At 50.0% G+C, this 25,085-nt stretch overlaps 1 protein-coding gene across 4 annotated transcripts in view; it reads right to left on the minus strand.

Moving 5' to 3' along the window:
- The window catches only part of LOC135238901 (GTPase-activating protein and VPS9 domain-containing protein 1-like), a 35,933-nt gene that overhangs the window by 4,417 nt on the left and 6,431 nt on the right, over positions 1 to 25,085 (minus strand). Inside the window, exons 3-28 of one of the 4 annotated variants that reach the window (XM_064307055.1) lie at positions 24,186 to 24,453; positions 22,740 to 23,303; positions 22,189 to 22,275; positions 21,633 to 21,767; positions 20,971 to 21,166; positions 19,719 to 19,799; positions 18,158 to 18,312; positions 17,846 to 17,975; positions 17,477 to 17,599; positions 16,440 to 16,613; positions 11,763 to 11,903; positions 9,394 to 9,528; positions 8,823 to 8,942; positions 8,416 to 8,490; positions 7,851 to 8,188; positions 7,320 to 7,407; positions 6,496 to 6,528; positions 4,175 to 4,240; positions 3,428 to 3,553; positions 2,976 to 3,108; positions 2,723 to 2,835; positions 2,236 to 2,395; positions 1,929 to 2,116; positions 1,296 to 1,509; positions 816 to 888; positions 244 to 441 (exon numbers count right to left, since the gene is read on the minus strand). In XM_064307055.1, the coding sequence (XP_064163125.1) occupies positions 244 to 441; positions 816 to 888; positions 1,296 to 1,509; positions 1,929 to 2,116; positions 2,236 to 2,395; positions 2,723 to 2,835; positions 2,976 to 3,108; positions 3,428 to 3,553; positions 4,175 to 4,240; positions 6,496 to 6,528; positions 7,320 to 7,407; positions 7,851 to 8,188; positions 8,416 to 8,490; positions 8,823 to 8,942; positions 9,394 to 9,528; positions 11,763 to 11,903; positions 16,440 to 16,613; positions 17,477 to 17,599; positions 17,846 to 17,975; positions 18,158 to 18,312; positions 19,719 to 19,799; positions 20,971 to 21,166; positions 21,633 to 21,767; positions 22,189 to 22,275; positions 22,740 to 23,303; positions 24,186 to 24,453 (4,114 nt within the window). The remainder of the gene's footprint in view (positions 1 to 243; positions 442 to 815; positions 889 to 1,295; positions 1,510 to 1,928; positions 2,117 to 2,235; positions 2,396 to 2,722; positions 2,836 to 2,975; positions 3,109 to 3,427; positions 3,554 to 4,174; positions 4,241 to 6,495; positions 6,529 to 7,319; positions 7,408 to 7,850; positions 8,189 to 8,415; positions 8,491 to 8,822; positions 8,943 to 9,393; positions 9,529 to 11,762; positions 11,904 to 16,439; positions 16,614 to 17,476; positions 17,600 to 17,845; positions 17,976 to 18,157; positions 18,313 to 19,718; positions 19,800 to 20,970; positions 21,167 to 21,632; positions 21,768 to 22,188; positions 22,276 to 22,739; positions 23,304 to 24,185; positions 24,454 to 25,085) is intronic. The other 3 variants (XM_064307058.1, XM_064307057.1, XM_064307056.1) reach the window with 3 other exon arrangements.

Raw genomic sequence — 25,085 nt, forward strand, 5'->3', positions numbered from 1 at the left:
TGTGTGTGTGTGTGTGTGTGTGTGTAAATGACTAAATGTGTGCGTGTGTGCGTGTGTGTAAATGAATAAATGTGCGTGTTTGTGTGTGTGTGTGTGTAAATGACTAAATTTGCGTGTGTGTGTGTGTGTATGTGTGTGTGTGTGCGTGTAAGTGTATGTGCGTGTGTGTATGTTTGTGGGCGCGTGTGAGCGTGACTGAGTACACACTGCGTTTCCACGGAGACGCACGCAGCTGGCTCTCACCTTTATGAGCACGAAGACGAGCGCGGGCACGAAGTCGTCGGCGCCGGGCACCGAGTCCTCGTTGGCCAGGCTGAGCAGGTTCATGATGGTGGAGCACATGCGCAGGATGCACTGCACCTTGTCCCGCGGCGTCTTGTAGGCGTTGACGGACCGGATCTCCGCCTGCGCGGACGGCCACGGCGCCTCCTTCAGGTACACCTGCGCAGACGCACGCAGACGCAGCAGCGCAGACGCACGCAGACGCAGCAGCATGTCCGTCAGTCACGCATTTACAGCACAGTTCCATTCTCACCATCACAGCACACTACTGGGGCACCACTTAAGTCTGTTCAGTAATAATAATAATGAACCTGCTTAGAAGAACCTCTAATATACACTCAAATACAGAACACACACACAAACACACACACACGCACGCACGCACGCACACACACACGGTTACAGAAAAATCAAGGGTTTCAATCCCAGACTTTTCCTGAGGCACACTGATAATTTGAATTCTATGAAATGAGATATAAAAATTCAGCCTATGGAATAGATCAGAGAAGGAAGTAAAGATGTGAGAATGTTACCTCTGGGATTTGTAGTGCCTTGTGATTGGCTGTTACCACCTTAGAGAGCCGCTGTATGTGTTCCTGTAGCAGCCTGTGGGGAGATGGGACAATGCGACACTCAAACTGTCAATCGGTATATTACAACAAAAAGAGGATTTAATATATAAAAACTAAAAACTCTCAGGCAAAATGCTCACAACACACATCCATATTTATTATTATTATTATTATTATTATTTTTTTAAAAGGGCTTCTCTCCAACTTTCCACAGTGGATTATTTTACCACTGACTATGGGTGTGTGTGTTTCTGTGTGGGTATACAAGGCTTTTACAGGCCGTGGGTGCCTTGTGGGGGCTGTCCCGCGGTGGGTGCCCCGTGGTGGGTGCCCCGTGGGGGCTGTCCCGCGGTGGGTGCCCCGTGGGGGCTGTCCCGTGGTGGGTGCCCCGTGGTTGGTGTCCCGTAGGGGCTGCCCCGCGCAGGCACGCAGCACACTCACTGGTCCCGGAGGACGTCCCCGTCCTGGTTGGGGTAGAAGGCCAGCCTGAAGATGCGGTTCATGACGCTGCGCTCGATGGCCGCCTGCGCGTCCTGCAGCTGCTCCTCGCTGGCGTACTGCCAGGTGGCGTCGTTCGCCATGGCGCCGTACAGGTAGCGCAGGAAGTCCTCCACCGCCGCCGTCTTGTCGTCGGACGCCGTGCACCTCTGGAACGCTGGGGAGGGTGGGGGGGCGGGGGAGGTAAACCAGGTCAGATTTTAGAACGGATTCATCGGTTTTATGCACAAAGCGGCCCAAAGTAGTTATTGATGATAGGAACAGCAGGGCCTTCTCCAGACTGGGCGAAACATTGCACATTGCAGTACCGAGCAAGCTGATCTGCTTTATTTTCAGACAGGCTTTCAGTCTGTTCTCAACTATATACATGGCACAGACTCCCAGAAATAAAAATTTACACACACACACCTACACACACACTTTTACTCATTTACATTTCTACACACACACACACACACACACATTTACTCATTTACACTTGCACGCACACATGCATAGACACACACACATTTACTCATTTACAGAGACACGCACGCACACGTGCACAGACACACACACACACACACACACACACACCTCTGATGAAGCCCTGCATCTTGGCCTCCATGCCCTGGAGGAAGAGCCGCACGCAGACGGCGGTGAAGCAGCGGTTGGCCACGTCCTTGTCCCGCAGCACCCTCTGCAGCATGCGCTCCAGGTGCGCCTGCGACGTCTGCAGGCCCTGCCGACACCGCGTCAGGTAGGCGATGTAGGGCGCCCTCTTCCTGCAGCCACGGGAACAACAAGCGCTCGTCAAACAGCGGCGCAAACCGGGAAGCTCGGAGTGGGGGGCTGGGGTTTGACTACAACGCGCCCCCTGCTGGTCGGCGGGTGCGGCGGGCACCTGTAGTCGTCGGCGATGGCGGTCAGCAGCTTCCTGCAGGTGCGCGAGTCCAGGCGGCTGATGCAGCGCGTGGTCTCCTGGATCTGCGCTATGCTGTTCTTATCCTGCAGGTTAATGGCCTCTGCCAACTGCACCTTCAGGAAGCACACAATCTCATTCTCTGGAGAGGAGAAAAACGAGTCAGATTTACACATACGCACGCACCTAAGCATAATGGTGGTTTGGTGGTGACAGACTGCAGTAACAGTGATTTAGGCTGCAGAACCAGTGATTTAGGCTGCAGTAGCAGTGATTTAGACTACAGTAATGGTGGTTTGGTGGTGACAGACTGCAGTAATAGTGATTTAGGCTGCAGTAACAGTGATTTAGACTACAGTAATGGTGGTTTGGTGGTGACAGACTGCAGTAACAGTGATATAGGCCGCAGTAACAGTGATATAGGTCCCAGTAACAGTGATTTAGGCAGCCATAAGGAGGATCTCCTCACCCTCAGGCTCGGCGTGGTCAGGCAGGCCATTGCGGGTGGAGGCGTGGGGAAGGAGGGGCAGGACCACAGAGTCCGCAGAACACAGAGCCAATCTCAGCTTCTTCTTAGCATCACTGCAACACAAACAGCAGGGTCAGAGACATGTACACACTCTCTCACTCTCACACTCTTACTCTCTAACACTCTCACACACTCACACACTCACACACTCACACACTCACACACTCACACACTCACACACTCTCAGACAGACCTGAATGTGTATCTGTGGTCCTGAGGCGGGGCAGTCTGGCTGGCAGAGTCGGGCATGTCCTCTGTGGAGAGGTTCTGTAGGGCGTCTTCTCTGAGAGACTCCTGCACGCTGCTCTCACCTTCCCCACAGGCGTCTAAACACACACGCAGAGGAACACACACACGCGCGCGCACACACACACACAGAGGAACACACACACATACGCACAAACATGCAGAGGAACACACACACACACGCACACGCACAAACACACACAGAGGAACACACACACACACACACACACACACACGCACACGCACGCACACGCAGAGGAACACACACACACACATACACATTAAACCATGCCGTCCGCATGGCTCTCCATCAACAGACAGGCTGGTTACATGCATAATTTGTGTAATTCCTGTTGCCATGGTACTGTGCTGGTACTGTAACTCCTGCGCAGGACACACCTGGGCCCTCATCGCCAGTGGCCCCGGGGGCCCCTTCGCTGGGGCTGCTGCGTTTGATGTTCCGGTACTTGTCCAGGATGTCCTCCGCCGCCTGTACCTGGGTGCTCAGTCTGGACCCAGCGTCCTCTACAGGGACACATGATAAACATTTACCTGTGTGTCCAACCCCACAACCCGAGGAACCTGCATCTTTTAAAATTACATTCCTCTAACCTCCTCCTTTTTTAAAATACAACTTTCTAAAATATTACAAAATTTACACAACAAATATTTTCAAAAAGAACTATACTGTAAATAAATGCTACGTAAATATATATAAGTCTATTGGTGTACATCTTTTGATCAGATCCCAGAATGCGGAAGGACAAATATGACAAACACGATGTTGTCATTGCAGAAGGTTCTAGAAACAGTGTGTTGAGGAGCGGGTGCATGGGACCTTGAGGCTTCCTGAATCGCCGAGATCAGTGGAATATGCACTCAACTAACTGACTGGTTCACATGTGAACCAATCACATTGTTTTGCTATTGATAATAATAGCGGATAATAATAAAGCTTTTTGATTGGTCTCATATGAGCCAGAGATTGACAGCCCATTATGGGGGCAAACTCTCCCATGGCTACCATGTTCCAAACTGCTTCTACTAAAGCTTGGCATGCCTCAAACTGCTGTGCTTGGTAATGGCACGTACAATCCCTGAGTTTGAGGAGTGGGGTTGGCATGGCGACCAGCGGCCGGGACACACCTTGCTGAGCGCGCTCCAATCCCGCCTCCTCTCTCTCATGCTTGTCCTTTCTCCGGAAGCCCGCGCCTGTGGACAGATGAAACGGATGAGTTTGGGTCCTTAACCTCAGTCCCAGTCTTTTCATTTGTGTAAAGTGACATTCACAAACAGGCTGTCACATGGTGCTTCACGCTGGACAAAAGCAGATGCCTTTTCTCCATTACTAAAGAGAACCAAAAAGTGCCCACTATTCATAATCAATATATTTATGAACACCTATGTTGTCAAGTAGGTGATCATGAGGGTGCTGTAGACCAGGCCAGGCATACAGCAAGATACCCCATTCTAGACAGCAGGGAAAACCGAGCAGTCTGGATGTGCTGAACATCCGATGTGGTCATAATCAAACAATCTCAAATGTTACGCTGTCTGACACGCCCCTAACAGATAACTACTCGCATTAAAAAAAGGCTTACACACAGTCGCAGGGATTTTCACTTCATTTGCATTCATTTCCCACCAGTTAAATGGGCAGCGACTGAACCCTGTTGTACCCAGGGAAAAGCAATCGCCAATAGCACATCACCCAGGCAGCGTCGGCACCGGACACGGTCTGGATGCGATCGAAGACCGTGGGCTTCGTCCACCACAGCGCGGTGCCTTAACCGAATGAGCCACCCAGCAGCCTCGTAAAACGCATATTTTAAAGAAGGATGTTAAAATCAGTCACGCTCAGACTATAATCACATACGCACATCACACAATCTAGGGAAGGGCCAATGCATTCAGACTTACACTGAAGGTGCCTGTTTTGTGCAGCTCAATGACAACCATTTTGAAAGTGGAAAGCAGAAAATGAAAATATGCATTTTTGCAAAGGTGAAATCACTAGCCTACGTGACATCTACGCAAGCACTCTGAGACGGACAAGAGCAGCGCTTCGCTGCTTTTGCACTCACATGCCATTTTTCACATCTCTGCAGCAAGTAAAGATACTCATTTCAAATTATATGTTTTTTTAAATAGACAGTTTAACATCATAATACAGAACAAAAGCCCAAATTAAATGAGAATGTTAGCCAGTAGCGGTCTGCTCAACCCAGTGGGATCATTTATCCTGGGGGTTCTGTCTTTTTGCACAAGTCAAAAGATTAAGGTTCACTACAAATTATATGTTTCTTCTGCTTGTCAATCGGTGCACTATTGGAGGCCCAATTTGGGATCGGCCCCACAGGGAGACACCCAACTGCGCCATTTGGAGCCTTGTAGATCCAAGCAGCCGATAGTCCACCTGGAACAGACCTCCAAAATAGGGCCGCCCAAACCTGTTCCTGCAGGTTTTCACTCCAACCCTAATCTGGCACACCTGACAAATTAGCAGCTCAACAAGATCTCGAGCTGTTGAATGATGTGCGCGTTATTACGGTTGGAGTGAAATCCTACAAAATGATAAATCTACAGGAAAAGAGTTGAGTAGCCCTGCTCTAAAAAAAAAAGCCTACTTTGTTTTGTTTGCTTTGTTTTGGAATTAAGAATTAAGAACTAAAGGGCTATGAAAGAGTAGAGAACTCATTGTCTCAGACTCAGACAATGAGAAATGCGCGTCTTTCTTGTCCTTCAGAAAACTTGCTGCGATTTAGCATCAAATCAATGGGATTTAATGACCATAAAAATGACAGCAAAAATTGCATTTGCAAAAAAAAAAAAAAAAAAAGAGCTTCCCTCATAAGCTCCCAATTGCATTTTGCATCCACTTTCCTGAAACCAGATTATTCTTCTCACCGGAGTGAGGAACTGCAGACACAACGAGCAGGACTGACCCGCTGGTCATCCAGGAGGAGGAAGGCCATTTGGAAACCCCGTTTGGCTTTTTTGACTAATCCCATCCCACCATCTTAAGCCAATCCTCAGGAATTGTTTTTAGAAACTTGGCCCCCTTCTTGAAGAACAAAGAGCAGCTCTTTGGATGAGACCAATCGTTTTCATCCTCAAAACTATTACTTTATCGCATTGTCTGGACTGTCACGTTCTTTCGCTGAATATCCCATTAGCACAGTCCATCTGCCTCACTTCATCGATCAGCACAATTTCGCCATTTACAGTGTTGCCACAAACCCCGCCAAAAATCCCAGTTCTGCTAAGGGTTCCGTTTCCTGCAAGGAAACCCAGTGAACTAGCGCTTTGAAGACAGGCAATGCAAAATAAAACCACTTAAAAAATGACGGATGAAAACTACAACCAAAAATCCACTAAATAAGATGAAATGAATTGGCAAGCCGGGACAGATTACATCACAGCGCTTGCTAAGATGGGGGCGGGGCTAAAGCCTGGCTGAGCGTTACCTGATCCCTCGCTATCCACGGTCCAGTAAAGCACTGCGTAGAGAACAGAGAGGGCGGCCATTACACCCCACCTGCAGCACAAGTCCCCAAAATCACAGCCCCCCAAGGAGCGCTCCTTCATTATTCTTTTTCTTAACTATTTCTTATTATTGCCACAAGTTACATATTTTACATTTTAAGATACAAATTTTTTTTTTCTTGGTTCTCATATTCTTGATAATATTACTGGGAAAATATTTTCCTTTTCCATATTTATAATATTTCCCTGTCACATTAAATACATATTTCATAAGAAATAAAACTTAAACATCATTAGCAATATGGCCGTATGATCATTACCATTCATTACACGCTTATTTTGAACTAGAAAACTACATGTCTCGGGCAGACCCATGACACGACAGCCGATTTCATATACTAGCGCATTAACTCAGACCTGTGGTGGGTGTTGGGTAATGGTGTTAAACCCAATTTATTGTGCTGGCGATTCTAAGACGCAGTCACACTATTTTAGGGGGTCGGGGGCTGTTTGGAAATGAAAAGCAGTGCACAGCATTACAACAAACAGATCTGGGTTGATTTCAAGTGAACTGCCCCTAAACACCCTGTCTGTAGGGGGGTGTAGCCACCTGTGGTAACGCTGCACGTATTCCTTTCTCTCCTCGGCGTGTCGTATGCTCTTGGGCCAGCCTGTACGCGTTAAACGCGTGGTCGCCAACGTCACGGAAAAGCCGGCGCCATGGCGACGAAGCCCCTGGACACAGGGAAAGGTCTGGGGCAGGGGGGCAGATGGGGGGGGGAGGGGCGCTGAGGGCAGCACTTACCTTTGGGGATGGCGTTCACGAAGCGCTTCTTCCACCAGGGCCTGCTACGGTCCACCTTCTCGTCATCGCTGTCCTTCCTCTCCTCCCCCTGCGCACGCGCGCGGAGATAGCCTGCCGTTAGCACGCTACATATCCCAGAGTGTACGCTACCACGAGGGCTACGACTGCTTTAGAAATCCTAAATCCTCATACACAAGGCTGTAAGCTAATCTAAACACTAGTAACCATAGCATTCCCTTATTGCCTACTATCTATCAGCAGAGCAGAGTAGGGTAGGCCTTGCACTGCCAGCCTTGCACAGGGCCTTGCATATCTCCCAGACAGCCCTGTGCACAGAGCACTCCACTGGGTTAGCAAGCTACTTCTCCATCCCCGAGAATGCATTACTGTCCAGTATCACACTCTGAGAGTACAGCAGACCTGTGTCAAATACCTGAAATAATTTATAAAAATACTTATTGTATTTAAAAATTGATACCTGAATTTCAGCTAAACACACTACTAACCCAAAGACACGGTAAACAAGATTACCTCTCTCAGGTAGTCCCTACTGGGGGAGGAGGTGGGGCCAAGGCCAAATGCGGAGGCGTGGTCTCTGTCGTCGGCCACGCCCCTGCGGAGGACCCCGGGGTCGCTGGTTGGCCGGCGGGCGGGGCAGGTGATGTCGCTGCTCCGGCTGCGCACCAGCCTGTCGGGGCAGGAGTACCTCTGCTTGCCGGGCTCCGCCTCCCCCAGGGAGCCGAGCATGAAGAGGGAGAGGCGGGGCTCCTGTCCCACAGCGTACGCCTCCGGGATGGGCGGGTCTGGGGGCGGGTGGGGCGGCCGGACGTGGTGCGCCTTGGGTCTCACCACCGTTCCCGTGGGGAAACCTGCAGAGGAGCGAGGGCCGCCGAAGTCAGGAGAAACCCCCAGGTTGCGCGGGGAATAGAAACCGCGGCGTCACCGCCGGATAAGCTTCTAATCGACCTCATCTTCCCTGGCATCACAGAACAAACATTTGACTGCTGCTCATGAATAACAGATCTACTCTAGTCTGTTTCTGTGAGCTGCAATGGCTTTTCCATAGAGCTCAGAGCTCAGAGCTCATGCTGGTTACCTTCTGCAGAGGCCAGAGGGTCAAACATGACCAGCATGTCAGCATGTGAGGGCGGGGAGGCCAAGTGGTGGGCTCCTGCAATGACAGAGGAAACGTCCAATCAGGAAAAGCCTTCAGCAAAACTCTGTGTAATGTTAAATCCTGGCCTCTGGGCCTGCCACTGGAGGGAGCAACCCAAGAAAGAAACACTGACCTACTTACTGACTCACACACTAATTGACTCAACCAAACACTGACTGATGCACCCACACACTGACAGTTTTACCCCATCACTGACGGTCTCACTCAAACAATGACCGCACATTAACCACCTCAACCAGACATTAATGATAGTGCAGTAGATGCCCCTATTGTTTTAAATCCACAGAGCACTGCGCTGAGTTACAGCACATATCTCTCTGTCGTACCGTGGGCTGGCTCCTCCCCCTCAGGACTGGTCGCAGAGTCCTTGCCCCCAAAATCCGAGCTGCACTCTGACCTCAGGTCCTCCGTCTTATTGGGGATGTCCTCTGATGTCATGCTGACGCCTGGTGCAGGACAGGAAATTACATCAGACACACGTTTCAGAACAGGAGCGTGTAGATTATGCATTTGTATATAGTAGGTGTTTATGGTGTAAAGTGAGTGGGTATAGTGTATGTGTTTAATCTATAGTGAGTGTGTGTATAGTGTATGTGTGTCATCTATAGTGTGTGTGTGTGTAGTGTGTGTGTGTACAGTCTATAGAGAGTGTATAGTGTATGTGTGTACAGTCTATAGAGAGTGTATGGTGTATGTGTGTACAGTCTATAGAGAGTGTATGGTGTATGTGTGTACAGTCTATAGTGAGGATGTGTATAGTGTATGTGTGTACAGTCTATAGTGACGATGTGTATAGTGTATATGTGTACAGTCCATAGTGAGGATGTGTATAGTGTATGTGTGTACAGTCTATAGTGAGAATGTGTATAGTGTATGTGTGTGCAATGCGTACGGTACCTGACACAGCGCTGAGTCCGGGCGTGCTGGGTCTGGAGCTGACCTCTCTGACCTCCGTGTCGTCGGAGGTGCTGCCCACCCCGGAGCAGCTCTCCAGCTCCTGCAGCCGCTCCTCCTGCTTCAGGTCGGCCGCCTCTGAGGACCCAGCGCACGCAGCGCGTTACCACGGGGACGCACACGCACACGCTCTCACGTGCACGCAGCTACACTACAGTATGCACACAGTCACATGCACACACGCACACGCTCTCACGTGCACGCAGATACACTACAGTATGCGCACAGTCACATGCACACACGCACACGTTCTCACGTGCACACAGATACACTACAGTATACACACAGTCACATACACACGCACACGCTCTCACGTGCACGCAGATACACTACAGTATACACACAGTCACATGCACACACCCACACGTTCTCACGTGCACGCAGATACACTACAGTATACACACAGTCACATGCACACACGCACACGTTCTCACGTGCACGCAGATACACTACAGTATACACACAGTCACATGCACACACGTTCTCACGTGCACGCAGATACACTACAGTATACACAGTCACATGCACACACGCACACGCAGATACACTACAGTATGCACACAGTCACATGCACACGCTCTCACGTGCACGCAGATACACTACAGTATACACAGTCACATGCACACACGCACACGCAGATACACTACAGTATGCACACAGTCACATGCACACGCTCTCACGTGCACGCAGATACACTACAGTATACACACAGTCACATGCACACACGCACACACATGCTCGCATGCCACAGAGATACGCTCATACACAAGTACTCACAGACACGTATACACACACACACACACACACACACGCACACACGCACACACGCACACACGCACACACGCACACACGCACACGGTTTCTATCCAATTTAGCCTACAGATTAACAGGAATCTGCAGGCACATTACAGACAGCTTTACTACAGCACAGAACCAGGGCTAGCGACAGGACACAGACGAGCCAGCCAATCACGAGTGAGGTCAGCGCAGCACCGCTGCTACGCTCCGCTAGCTGTTAGCTGCCGTTACAGCCCCGTCGCTCTCATAAAAAGCTCCTTCAGCCCTCTCCATTAACCCTGTCCCACGTATTTACACAAAAGCGAAACCATTTGCTTCACTGATTCACAGACTTTTCAGTCATTCTTCCAGTCTTGAGAAAAGACACATTGCATCAGCTGTTACATTTTAGAGGGGGTTTGTGGAAAATGAAGTGTAGCCTATGTGGCAATGAAATGTCTTCCAGCAGGAGTGACGTCTCTGTGACACTCATCCCACTGAGTGGGGTTTCTGTCTGTACAGCAGACACCCTGCTGGCCCCTGCCATTAAACAGTGACGTAGTGTCTACAGTAGATCAATGAGCTAAGAGAGATTTTAGCCCGGGGCTAAGCGAGTGCTCGCACTTGCACATTCTGAAGTGGGCTAGCTCCAACCTTAGCCCTGGGCTAGCTGACCGTACTCCAGGAGAGTTAGCACACACCTTTTAGAGTTAGGCCCAGAAATCTCCCCAAAGCATTCAGCGTGCTACACTTGTGTGCACTGCTTGTGCAGCTATTGTTTATCAGCTTAAAAAAAAAAAGTTAGTTAGCTAGCTAGCTAGCAAACGAAAGTTAGTGGCCAACGCCAAATAATTTATTTATTTCCTCCCAATCAACTTGTGCCATAAACTTGCAGCTGTGACAAGCTTTTAAACCCCTGCAAAACTGTCTTATTGGACAGTGCTCATTTGCACAGTCAAGAGTGTTGATTGGACAGTTAGCTCGAGCCAGCTGCTTTCTGTCAACAAGCGCACCCGTGGGAAAACACAGGCTGCCAATGCAAGCCTCAACAAGTGCTGCCGACAGTAAAGATATAACTTACTGACAAACTGACGAACGGACGTTAGCGCAGGGTTTTACGGGCATTAAGTGTGAATGCTTCAGCCCTGGCTAATGTTTAGCCCAGGGTTAATGTGTGAACACAGGATGAGCTAGCCCTGGGCTATCCTTAGCCTGGGGCCAATGATAACCCAGGGCTTACTACACTGCAGTGCAGTGTGAAGCGGTCTAAACAGAGGCAGACACGCAGACAGGCTGAGACACACAGACAGGCTGAGACACACAGGCAGGCAAGCAGGCAGACAGGCTGAGACGGACACACATACAGGCTGAGGCACACAGACAGAGAGACAGACAGACAGGCAGGCAGGCAGGCAGGCAGGCCCGGTAGCAGGCAAACAGGCAGGCTGAGATGGACAGGCAGGCAGGCAGGCAGACAGGCAGGCAGACAGGCAGGCAGGTAGCAGGCAGGCAGACAGGCAGGCAGGCAGACCCACCCGAGTCGCTGGGCAGGACCTCCACGCTCCAGGCCTCGCTGGTGGTCTCTGAGATGGTGGATCCTGTGCAGGGATCCAGCAGCAGGGAGCCAGAGCCTGGGAGACACAGCAGACTCCCCAGCATGTTCTCCACCGCAGCCCCTGCACACGAAGCACAGAAACCCGCTCAGCATACGCACACACGCACACACTTACACACACTTACACACACACACGCACGCACACACGCACGCGCGCGCTCTCCACAGCAGCCCCTACACACAAGCACATTAACCCGCTGAGCGCACACACACACATAGACGCGCGCACGCACAAGCACACACACACATATGCAAACACACAGGCACACACACAAACTCACACGCATGCTCTCCACAGCAGTCCCTGCAAACGATGCACAGAAACCCGCTGAGCACACACACACACAAACACAGACGCGTGCGCGCACACGCACACACACACAGACGCGTGCGCGCACACACACACACACGCACACACACGTGTTCTCCACACACGTGTTCTCCACAGCAGCCCCTGCACATGAAGCACACTGAGCTCACACACATAAAAAGCGAGATTTGGACCTCATGGACCTGGCTTGTAACTCACTCACACGCTCACGTTTAGCAGGCTGAAGATTCTCCACAAGGGGGAGCTATTAGCACTCATGGTGCTTTGCATCAGTGGCACTGTGTCCTCGTTCTTATGTTCCTCATTCATTTAAAAGCATCAAGCCGCTGACCCAGCTAGCTGCCAGACGGCCTCAGTGTGCTGACAGATCCCACACTCAGTGCCGTGCTGGACTGTTCGGTTGCATGTACGCACGCCGACAACAGGAGCAGCAGACTGGAGGCCCGTTATGTGCTATTCCGTAAATTAGGCCCTGTGCCTACTTCAGTGTGCTGTAGGCTTTAGCAGGCTGCTCCTCAGGATGCTAAAGCTCACGCACTACGCCATTACTGTCTGAGGCAGCGTTTAATGTCTCTGATCTTCCTCTCAGCTCGAGTCCTCCTTACTGGACTTCTGCATGCTCCTCTCCTCAACAAATGTTCTTCCTGTTGCTCCTGTGATGAGTGTTTAATGATTCATTCCATATTAGACTTGGAGGTCAGTCTGAATTCCTTTCATACATATGCACTGACAAATAAATGCATAAACAAACAGCAAAATATATAATGCTAGAGATACTGGGAAGGAAGACTGTTTTAGTGCCTGGAAATGCAGGCTCCACCTGTATGTGCGTGTGTGTGTGTGTATGTATGCATTTGTGTATGTGAGTGTGTATGTGTGTGTGTGCGTGTGCACGTGCATCTGTGTAAGTGAGCGTATGTGTATGTGTGTGTACGTGAGTGCCTGTGTATGTTTGTTTGTTTTTGTGTGTTTGTGTGTGTACGCATGCACGTGTCTGCATCTGTGTGTCTGTGTGTTTGTGTGTGTGTGTGTGTGTGTGTGTGTGTGTGTGTGTGTATGCGCGTGTGTGTGTGTGTGTGTGTGTGTGTGCGTGTGTGCTGTGTGTATCTGTGTGTGTGTGTGTGTGTGTGTGTGTGTGTGTATGTGTGTGTGTATGTGTGTATGTGTGCGTGTGTGTGTGTGTGTGCTTGTGTGTGTGTGTGTGTGTGTGTGTGTGTGTGTATGCATGCGCGTGTCAGTTTGGAGCCGTGCCTCGTTACGATGGTAATCATATCGGTGGCATAACGAGGCACTAATGGGTTTTTAATGCTCATCTCATTAAGCAAGCCCTGGGAGAAGCGCATAGAGAAATCACTGCCAGCTCACTCAGCCACAGAGCGCCTGCTTCTAACAGCGCATTACTGAAGAGGATAAACTGCACAGGAGACAGACCAACACACTGACTGAGGGGACAGGGAGAGGCCCAGACCATCAGAGAGAGAGAGAGAGAGAGAGAGAGAGAGGCTCAGACCACCGAGAGAGAGAGAGAGAGAGAGAGAGAGAGAGGCTCAGACCACCAGAGAGAGAGAGAGAGAGAGAGAGAGAGAGAGAGGCTCAGGCCATCAGAGAGAGAGAGGGAGAGGGAGGGGAGAGGCTCAGACCATAAGAAAGAGAAAGAGAGAGGGGGAGAGAGAGGCTCAGACCACGAGAAAGAGAGAGAGAGAGGGAGAGGGTGGAGAGGGGGGGAGAGAGAGAGAGAGAGAGGGAGAGAGAGAGGTTTTAAAAGGATATTTATCTGTCCATTTATATACACTTCCTTCAGCATGGTTTGGGAAGTAGGGACTATTTATAGTGTATTTTTGCTGGACGTTTAACCAGAACTCACATCTGAAATATTACCCATTTAAAACAGATGGATATCCATGCGCATATATTTTTTTAACGTGATGTTCCTTTCCTGGTGCACTTTGTCGGGACAATCGTGACAGCCTGAATACCGAGTCCCGAATAATGACATCAGCATCCTGACTGGGGTTTGGACGCGTCGCCCCGATTACGATCCTCCTAATTCACCGTCTGTGCCACACTGTTACAGGACAACCACCTGTGCAATACCTGAGAGAGACTCCATAAGGGGTATGAAGCAGTCTGTGTGGGTTCATACTTCAGCCCAATTACACCGACAGCTGCAGTTAACACACTTTGCATTGCGGCAGGAGAGGCATTATCACGTGACAGGAACTGAAATTAATTTAAGAACGGGCGAAAGCTTAAAGTGTTTGCGGTGCACAGCAGGCGTAAAAACCAGCGAGGGGTGAACGCAGACAGAGGTAATAAAATATCAGGTGTGCCTACAGAGGAGGGATGGCAGTAACAACGGACACGCTGAATAATTAACACCACGAGTCATTTATAATTCAGCGCCGTCGTCTCGGAAACGTCCACAGCCTTTCTGAAACCGCCAGGCTCGTTCGCCGTGGTTTACGAGGGGGAACGAGAAACAATTCACACGCAAACCGCACAACGTGAACCGGAGAGGGCTTCATGAACAGATGAAAGGCCATTTTAAAAACGCACCACTAGGTGGCAGTGTAAAACCAATGGTTTCATTGGGAAGCAGCTGAAAATCCTTCCAAAAGTTTACTTTATCCCCACTGTTAGACCCTCCAGAGGCCGGTGTATGCAGACCTTAATGGGGTCCACAATGTAAGACCCCCACCTCCCCCTTTTTCTAAACATACATTACATTATTTTAAAAATAAATGAAAAACCAACACTTGTTTAGCCCTTTGATGTATACTTTCAGCTAATTGATTTGTGAGATTTTAAGCAGTAAAAATACATTATTTATATACTCAAAAAAGAACAAAAAATTTTAAATATTAAAATATTTTAAAACATACGCAGAATTTATGTGAATGTTGTTTCTTAAATGGTATTTCTGCATTTATTTCAAAAAAGCATTAGAAGAACCTTGAATAAAGATATAAAGTGTACACTCCCTAAATCAGGCTGCCACCATCCTGAACAGAACAAGCTACCTGTTGTTAGCTGCGCTGCTAATGTAGCCTGACTTGTGGTGTTCTGACTAATCCTTTCCTTTCGGTATTTTGGTGGAAAAACCTGTCCCTGCCCGACATGCTGTGACAAAGACTCCCCTGGTCCTGAAGCATTAGAAACCTGGTACATGTTAACTGGAGGGAATTTCAACAGTGAGGCTATGTTGCAATTCCAGCATGGGAACAGACAGTCCTTTAAAGGGGAACGTCACGCAAAAATGTATTATTTTCATCTACCCTCGACATGCTGGAAAAAATGGATTTGGACTTCAAATCCTTTCCTTATAGACTTAAAACACTACTTCCTGGTTTTTGACAGCCAGACGATGTACCATAAAAAGCGCGTGTCTGGCCTGTCAGCAGCTCACCACAAGCCTCCGCTACCCAAGAGCCACGGCGGTGCCCTTCGCTCAGCCGTTCCTGACCAAAGCAGGGAGTGAAATGTGAATGGTTGCTGGGTGAACGCACACATTTTTCAGCTCAGCTAGCAGGACACACACACACCACCCCTTTGTTTCCGTGTCTCTCGCTCGCTCAAGCGTTCTGCTCCGGCGAACAGGCTGCGACACGCAACGCACCGCCTCCGAACTGGTGTCACACCAGCGTGTGACCGCGAATGAGCACACACTCCCCACCCACGGATTCCCCCCGGCTACACCTAGGGAGGAAGGTGGGGAGCAATGACTTGTGGGAGATGAAGTACAGACAATCAGCTGGAACATACTGGTTTCAGGAACTTGCAAATATAAAATCTAGAGATATAAAATCTAAAGATCGGTTGATGCTACTTTTTTTTTTTTTTTTTTTAATTCATCCTGGACCGATTTTTTTGGAAAAAGTTCCCCTTTATGTGCACACTTGGGTGGGCCATAGACATAGTATAATGGTAATGAGATGGATATGATCTCACTTGTTGATATCAGAGAGGAGCACTAATCATGGAGTATGTTGATAACAACCAGCAGAACAACACCAATGCTCATTGGTGGTCTTGGCAATTCCCACAGGGACCTCAGAAGTATAGCCAAAATGATCCACCAATCACTGTTGGTGTTACTCTACTGCTTGTCACCCACATAACACATCATTGGTGGAGCTCCTCTCTGTTTGACATCATAGCCTTCTTAACCATACATGAGACAGGATGGGCGGGCCACGGGGTGGTGGGGGAGGGCAGGAGGGGCGTGGCCGGAGCAGGGTAAGGGTGGGGGGCGGGGGGGCATGTCACCTGCGATCTCCTGCAGCCGGTCCTCGTCGGCGTTGGGGTCGAAGTCGCTGCCCAGGACGTCGGTGCTCCAGGTCTCGCTCACCGTCTCGGAGATGTCACGGTCGTCCGTCAGGCCCATCATGTCCCGGATCTCAAACTTGCGCAGCTTGTCGTCCAGGTTGTCCTGGGTGGTCGCTACGACAGCAACAGGGAATGAGGAGTCACACGGGGCTGTCATATTATGGGACGTACAAAAGAAAAGCTGGGGAAATAATTAGAAGGTGCTGAAAACTGGATTCAAATTGTGGTTATATTCCCCAGGATTTCTAAGTGTTTAGCCGAGGGGGAAAGCAAGCCAATTTCAACCCAGGCTTTTTATGTATTTGGTTTTTTCAAGAATCATTTAAAAACAGTTCTGAGCCGTTTGTGAATGCCAGAAGTATTAAAACAACACATCAACAAAGAATTCACAGATAGATTTTAGTTTCCTGGACCTTTAAGAGCTGAAAAAAATTATTTGGATTTATCAGAACGCACAAGGTGGAGAAACCGCCACACAATATTATGGGATGGAACACAAATTAATTGCAAATACTTTTGCAGCTTCTCATCCAGGTTGTCCTGGGTGGGTGCTAACAGAGACTATGGGAGTTATACGAGGCCTTCATATTATGGGATGTAACGCTTAAATGATTTGCATTTGCATGCCCTTAGCCAGGGTGACTCAACTCATATGTATTCACACATCATCAATTTACGGTAGCCAGCTTTTCCAGAGGCAAATTCAGGTTAGGAGCCTTGTTTGGAAAAAGGGCGTGAGAGAGGAGTTCTGTCTGGGACATTTACCTACAGTAAAAGCAGGCCTGTTTGTTTAAAAGCGTCTGACTGCTGCGGGATATTGCAGTGTTTGAATAAATGTCGTGGCGCTGAGCTGAGTGGAGAACAGTAGCGCATTCGCAGACTCTGGCTGCAATAGAGGCTGGCGGTTGGATGATCTCGCCCGTGTACATGTGTGTGGTTGTGGGAGTGGGAGTGGACGTGGGCGGGGTCTCGCTCACCTTGCTCGTGCTCGAGGAGCTGCAGCGCCTCCACGCCGTCCCCCGCCGGCCCCGCCCCCAGCTCCGACACGGACTCCCCCTCCAGGTCCAGGGAGGACACCGAGTTGGAGCGGTTGGACGGCCCTGCGGGACACAGAGCCAGCAGGAGCGGCGGCCATTTTACCAGCAGATACACAAAGAGTAACTCCCCGCACTCATAACACTACGGAGCGTTACTGCAGCGTCGCCACACAAACTTCCTCACTGCTAATACTGCTCTCAGTGTCAGTTCTGCATTTGCTCACAACCGCAATACGGCTAACAGCAGTGCACTGCTGCTGCCGGGCTGTCTGAAAGGGCGCCCTCTGCAGGCCGCCGGGGGGAGCTCACCCTCTGAAATGCCCTCCAGGTTGTCGCTGCAGAGCGAGAAGCGCAGGGTCTTGTCCGGTTTCCCCTGGAGTTTGCCGTCATCCGCCGGGCCCTCCCCCTGCCCCTCGTGAGCCATCTGCAGGGACAGCACCTGGGGAGGGGGGGAGGTCAGGCTCACACCCACTCCATATAAACTGTGTGTGTTTGTGTATGAGAGACTGTGCTGCGTTGGGTTAGCGTGTCCTGCTAAGCATACCGTGTTTTTACGGTAATGCCTGTTCATGGTAGTATTTGACCTTCATCCACATTCCTGAGGGGCGGGGGGGGCATTACCTCATTCTCTGACATCATCCCCGGGACATTCTGTGGGGAAGAGCCCAGTGAGATCACCAGCACTTCCTCTGGCATCACTTCCTGCAGGGAATCCTGGGAGCTGGCCTCCTGCTCTCCCTCCTGGGCGAGGCTGCTACGGCTACGGCTGCGGGAGGCTGTCGGGATGAGCACACAATGGAGAAGCAGGGTAACTATCTGGGACACCACTGCTGCCACACCCCACAATCATTAATTAACAAGGAACTACACCCCCACAATTCATCATTTGGTATGCTCCGTCTTACCCTCAGAATAATTACTGGGACCTGTATTTCACGTGTCAAAAACAAAGCTTGTTTTTTTACCCCCAAAAGACCATTTGGAGTGATGATGTCATTGGGATGCGACTCCTCCTCTTATTATTTAAAGAGGAACTAAACCTTAATCTGATGCCACTGTTTTGTACTAAGTGAGGAACTAAAAAGGCATGTATGTTAAAGTGTGGCTCTCCAGACATCTTACCCTGTCCTGCATACAGACACTGTATTAAAAATGCTATCAATTTACAGTAAGAATGTATCTTAAGGTAAAGTTCAACTTTAACTTTTTACTGCATCGGTGGGAGTTTAGGGAACAATTTCACAGTATCATTATCTGATCTTCAGCTGCAAGTTCTTTAATTTTATCTAATTTACAATGGACTTACACTAATTTATCAACATGCCACAATTTCAACTAATCTCCCACTGCTGCCAGTTATGAATATGACAGTTTTGATAATCCGCACACATATCAAAGATACACACAACCTATACACAAAGACAATACTGATAATCCACACATGCTAAAGATAACCTATACACAAACAATACTGATAATCCACACATGCTAAAGAAAACCTACACACAAACAATACTGCCAATCCATACATGCTAAAGAAAACCTACACACAAACAATACTGATAATCCACACATGCTAAAGATAACCTATACACAAACAATACTGATAATCCACACATGCTAAAGATAACCTATACACAAACAATACTGATAATCCACACATGCTAAAGATAACCTATACACAAACAATACTGCCAATCCATACATGCTAAATATAATCTACACACAAGCAATACTGCCAATCCACACATGCTAATGATGGCCTACACACAAACATGACAGATAATCCAGGCATGCTAAATTAACCCTTTGAAGAGTGTGTTCCTGAATTTTTTTTTTTTTCTTTCCTTCAAAAATTTTAAGTCAGTGTTCTAGAACTCCATTGCTTTCAATTACCGGTAGTGATCGTTCCATCAGCATTAGAATGTTCATTGAGGAACATTCTAATCACACATTGGTGATCTTACACCATAAAAGGGTTAAACAGTACTGACAATCTCCACATGCCAGCGATGGACTACATAGACAATACACAATGCATTCCAGAGAACAGCTCTTTGTGAGTGAGAGAGAAACAGCAGAGGGGTGCAGAGGGAAAGGGAGCTGTGGAGGGGAACAGGCAGGCGAGACTGGGCAGGTAAGCAGGTTCAGGGGGTGGGGGAGGGGGCAGAGGGTCACCCACTGAATCCAGTGACCAAAGGAATGTGGGTGGAGAGGGCTGCTGCAGAGGGCTCCCAGGACGTGATGGCGGCCAACTGCTGTCCTGCTCGCGGACGAGGCGGGTGAGAAAGAGAGGGAGAGGGTGAGGGAGAGGGAGAGGAGAAGGAGGAGGAGAAGGAGGAGGAGGAGAAGGGAGGAAGAAATTGATCAGAGAGAATTGCAATTCAAGATACGGCCTCGATGTCTGACAAAAATCAGGGTTGGGGTGGATTCCAGTTAAATTCCTATTTTGAATTTTTAAATTCAGTTCCTGCACTGAAACAGAACTGAGCCCCAAGCCTGGTCTCCACAGCTGAAGCTCCTCTTGCAGTGACTGAGAAACAGAAGAGAAGGCTGGGGGAGATATCAGAAAGAGAGTCTTTCAACAGCAGCCTCCAGGTTTCTGAGACGCTGCAGATTCCCAAACGGGCTGTGGGAACCCACCCGGCACGGCCAGTTACAGTAGAGAGAGCAAACCCACCCGGCACGGCCAGTTACAGTAGAGAGAGCAAACCCACCCGGCACGGCCAGTTACAGTAGAGAGAGCAAACCCACCCGGCACGGCCAGTTACAGTAGAGAGAGCAAACCCACCCGGCACGGCCAGTTACAGTAGAGAGAGCAAACCCACCCGGCACGGCCAGTTACAGTAGAGAGAGCAAACCCACCCGGCACGGCCAGTTACAGTAGAGAGAGCAAACCCACCGGCGCGGCCAGTTACAGTAGAGAGAGCAAACCCACCGGCACGGCCAGTTACAGTAGAGAGAGCAAACCCACCCGGCACGGCCAGTTACAGTAGAGAGAGCAAACCACCCGGCAGCGCCAGTTATCAGTAAAAGAGCTAAAACTACACCTGGGACGGACCAGTTACAGCCCAGAAGAGCAAACAACATTGGCGACCAGTTACAGTAGAGAGAGGAAACCTGAAGGCTGCCGCTGTTTTTCTTCAATGATCGAAGGGCTAATAATGCGCCTGAGGAAGAGGACATCTGAGCAGTAATACACCTGATTCTACTAACTGAGGTCCTTGGCAAAGACTCTAGTGGTTGATTAGTAGGAGCAGGTGTGTTACTGCTTGGTTGAAACAAAAGCCTGCACCCACACCGGCCCTTTCTGGATAAGATTGAGGACCCCTGATGTAGAGTGTATGCATTATATGGCGGGTGACCAGTTGAATAGCCCCAGTTACAGCATGCACAGCATGTGTGGAGGGGGCGGGGGGCGGCTGGTTGGTTACCTATGGGCAGGCGGTTCTTCTTGTTGGCGGGGGTGGTGCCTGGGGACAGCTGGGGGGCGTTGGCGGGCGTGAGCTCCAGGCAGCTGCTGCTCGTCGCAGGATGGGCCTGGGGGATGCTGCCCAGCAGGCTCTCCAGGGCCTGCCGCTCGTCCTCCGAGAGCTGATCCCCCTCCATCACGCTCTGCACAAAGTCCACCTGCAGGGCACGTTTAAGCCCTGTTCATTTATACTCACCACGATTCTACAGGCTGGCCAGCCAGTCATCATTTAAAGGGACAGTTCACATTTTTTAGACCCAGGTCCAGAGCTACTCTCTGTTAATACTGTTTTTTTTTTTTGACTACACTGGCAAGCTTTTGTTAAAATATATGTATTTATGCAAGCTAATAAATGAGGAAGTGTTTGGTTTATTAATACTGTCTTTGTAAAATAGCTGTCAGGTAGTGATTCTCACCCCCCCAATAAATCACTGTTATTTGGCTAACAAAGCTACAGGCTAACAGAGACTGAGCAATACAAACGAGGCAGGGGAAGGCTTAAAACACTAAATGAGCATTGATCAAGTAACTGTCATTTAACAAATTATTTAATCAAATGCCTGCTTAATTCATTACAGACAGACAGCTTGTCCGTAAATACTATTGTACACAGGCATCACTTACCAGTGTAAACAGTTGACACTGGGTCACATAGACGGCAGTCCTGCTCAGGCCCTCCAATAGGCTACTTGAGGAAACGGGCGGGCTCTCCGCCACTCTCCCGCCAATCACAGCATCCAGGAAGGCAGCTAAACTGCTCTGGAACACGAGAGGACCAATGAGATCAAAACGATGATGAAAGGGAACCCGCCCACTGACACTCAAGATACACGGGTCCTTGGGAACATCCTTCCAAAGGGAATTAGAAGAAGAAGAGTAGAAGACCAGTCATACTCCTGGCTTCTATTTAGTCTGAGCCCTGTAGTACATTAACACCTCTTCCCAGGTTAAAACATGCTCTGCCATTTTAAAAAAGCACATAACCAGAAAGGCCATGGCAAATATCCAGCATAATTTTATATAACTATGTAAATCCAACAGATAAAGGGATTGGCCAACAAAAAACACATGAGGAGGTGGAAAAAGAATAACAACAGAACATAATACCAACCCAGTTTGTTGTACAGAGGCGACAGGGCATAAATTAAAATCAATTTAGCGAACATCAGACGCTTCTTACTTTATCAAACTTGGACAGGCTGCTCCTCTGGACAGAGGGGGCTTCATCTTGATCTGCCATACCAAACTGCTGCAGCAACTGTGCCACCTGCATCATTCAAACACAGGGAGTGAGTGAAAACTACACCACAGCTTACAAACCCCAACTAGCTACAGAAATCCCACTAAGGGAGCGAGGGAAAACTACACTACAGATTACAAACCCCAACTAGCTACAGAAATCCCACTAAGGGAGTGAGGGAAAACTACACTACAGATTACAAACCCCAACTAGCTACAGAAATCCCACTAAGGGAGTGAGGGAAAACTACACTACAGATTACAAACCCCAACTAGCTACAGAAATCCCACTAAGGGAGTGAGGGAAAACTACACTACAGATTACAAACCCCAACTAGCTACAAAAATCCCACACAGAAAATGACACTACAGGTTACATAATTTATAAAAACACATTGCCATGACACTTGAATTATGACACTACATGACCACCCACACACACACACACACACACACACCCCCACACGCACACACAGCCACACGCACGCCCACCTGCATGAGGTTGAAGCGGGCCGCCTCGTTGACGGGGGCGTCGGAGACGATGCCGTACTGCTCGGGGTCGACCACGGCGGGGCAGACGAAGCAGGCCAGCAGCAGGTGCGCGCACGTGGCCCGCGCCTCCGCCCCCGGCCCCGCCCCCTCCCGCTCCCCCGGCCCCGCCCCCTCCGCCAGCGCCCCGCGCAGCTGCGCCAGCACCCAGCGCAGGCCCGCCGGGAAGCAGCAGGCGCTGCGGGCCAGCGAGCCGGCGAAGCGCTCCAGCAGCCCCGCCAGCTTGGCGGCGTTGGCCTCGGCCGCCTCCCGCGCCCGCCGCCGCCGCTCCTCCGAGCCGCCGGCCCCCGCCGGCAGCTTGGCCGCGTCCGTCTCCAGCGGGTCCTCGTCGCTCTCCAGCAGCTGCATGACGGGCTCGTGCAGGGCGGCCGTCAGGAAGAGCTTGGCGCCGTACAGGCCCTCGGAGAAGAGGCGGAACAGCACGCTGAAGGCGCAGGTGCTCCGGCAGAGCAGGCGGCGCGGGTCCTCGCTGGGCTTCAGCTCCAGATCGATCAGGTAGCGCAGGACCTGGGGGGGGGGAGGGGAGGAGGGGGGGGGGGCTCAGGGCTCGCTCAGGGAACACCCACAGGCCTGTTCAGTCCCACCGTTGCCTCGGAGACACAAACGCAACGGCGGCCACTCGGAACTCCAACACGAGCCTGAATTTCAAAGCCACCTCAAAATAGACCAGTTTGAATAATCGGAGTACTTTATTTTCATCGGAAGAGCTTCAAGGCACTGCAGAAACTCAAGAGATGTGAACACAACAGGAATGGCAGTTGTTGGGAACCTTTGTAAATTTGAAAGCAACATTAATAGTTATAATTTTTTATAATATGCGTCCTTTATTGACAGGAGTGATCAGTATATGACACTCTCTTTTTGTCTCAATAAACTTAGTTAAAGTAGGGCCTATACACTGAGCTCTGCCTCACTGTCATCTTTTAAAACGGTGACATGCACTCGCCCTTGGAGAGTAAGGTTGGTTTTTGTTGTTACTCATCACTAAATTGATCAATTAAAGCAGCTGACTTTACACAGTTAACTCCGCCCACCTGGTCTCTCTGGTCTGAACTGGCTGCTGAGTTTATGGTGAAAACAGAAACCAGGAACCAGGGCAAGAGAGAATGCCACGGTTTCCGCACATACAGCAAGGTGAGTCACTGACAGCCGTATAAAGGGTGATTCAACGCAAGCTATTCCGTAAAAATCTGAAACGCACATCAACTAGGCTTCCTCCAAAGCTAGCTTTTTTTAGACAAATTTCAAGTCCAAAAAGTTACCTTGTGTTCTTCAAATTAAGAATTCCATAAAATAATACACTCGCCTAAAAGTTTTTCGTGGCACACGTTCAAAAGTTGAAAGGGGTTAAAATGCCCAGACAGGCAGGTGAAGCCCCGCCCCCCTCACCTGCAGCAGGTAGGCCTCGTCCTCAGGCATGACGCAGTTGCCGTAGAGCGAGGCGAAGACGCAGTGCAGCACGCTGAGCGCCCTCTCCTGGTTGAGCCGCTGCCCCGCCGCCAGGCAGGAGGCCAGCAGCCGCGGGCTGTCCCGCAGCCGGCCCAGGAACTCGCCGTACGCGCTCTCCCGGAAGCCCAGCGCCTTGTAGCCGTCCACAAACTGCGCGTCCTCCAGGGACCGGGCATGCTGGCAGCACTCGGCCGGGGAGGCCTCCGCGCTGGGGGGGGGGGGGGGGGGGGGGGGGCAGAGGGGTAAGCGTCCCGTCAGGCCACAGCGCTGTACGACCGAACGCACCCCACCACCCGGGGGTGCCCCAGGGCTTGTTGCGGCTTTCATTTGGGGTGAAACTGTTTCTACCGGTTTTATGGGGTAATAAGACATTAAATTATAAAACTGTCACTCCATAAGCCAAACGGAATGCTACTCTAGACTGGCTTCTCCAGGGCTGGCAACTTTTCACACAGATTTACTACAGGTATGAAAGTACAGAATTTGAAATTAATAAATGAACTAATGATAAACTAGTATTTTTAACAGCAGATGCCAAAACTGCATCTGAAATAGAGAGGCTATGAAAAGCCAGTGTTTTTGGTACCTATGGGCAGGCACAGACCAACCCCCAATGCCACCCCCCGCCCCCCGTGTTCGTGCGGTCTACACTCAAGCGTTAACCACCCTTGTGGAGGATCCCTTGTGACAGGAAGTGCTCTGTGGGTGCAGAGGAAGTGACATGGACAGAGCCCACGCCAGCCACAAGTGAAACTGAACTCCCTAACGGGCTTCACAGAGACGTTCAGCATTCCACTGTTAATACAGCCTTTATAACAGCCCTGATACTTTTGCACCTCA

This window comes from Anguilla rostrata, chromosome 14 (genome assembly GCF_018555375.3).
Source record: "Anguilla rostrata isolate EN2019 chromosome 14, ASM1855537v3, whole genome shotgun sequence".
NCBI classification, from domain to species: Eukaryota; Metazoa; Chordata; class Actinopteri; order Anguilliformes; family Anguillidae; genus Anguilla; species Anguilla rostrata.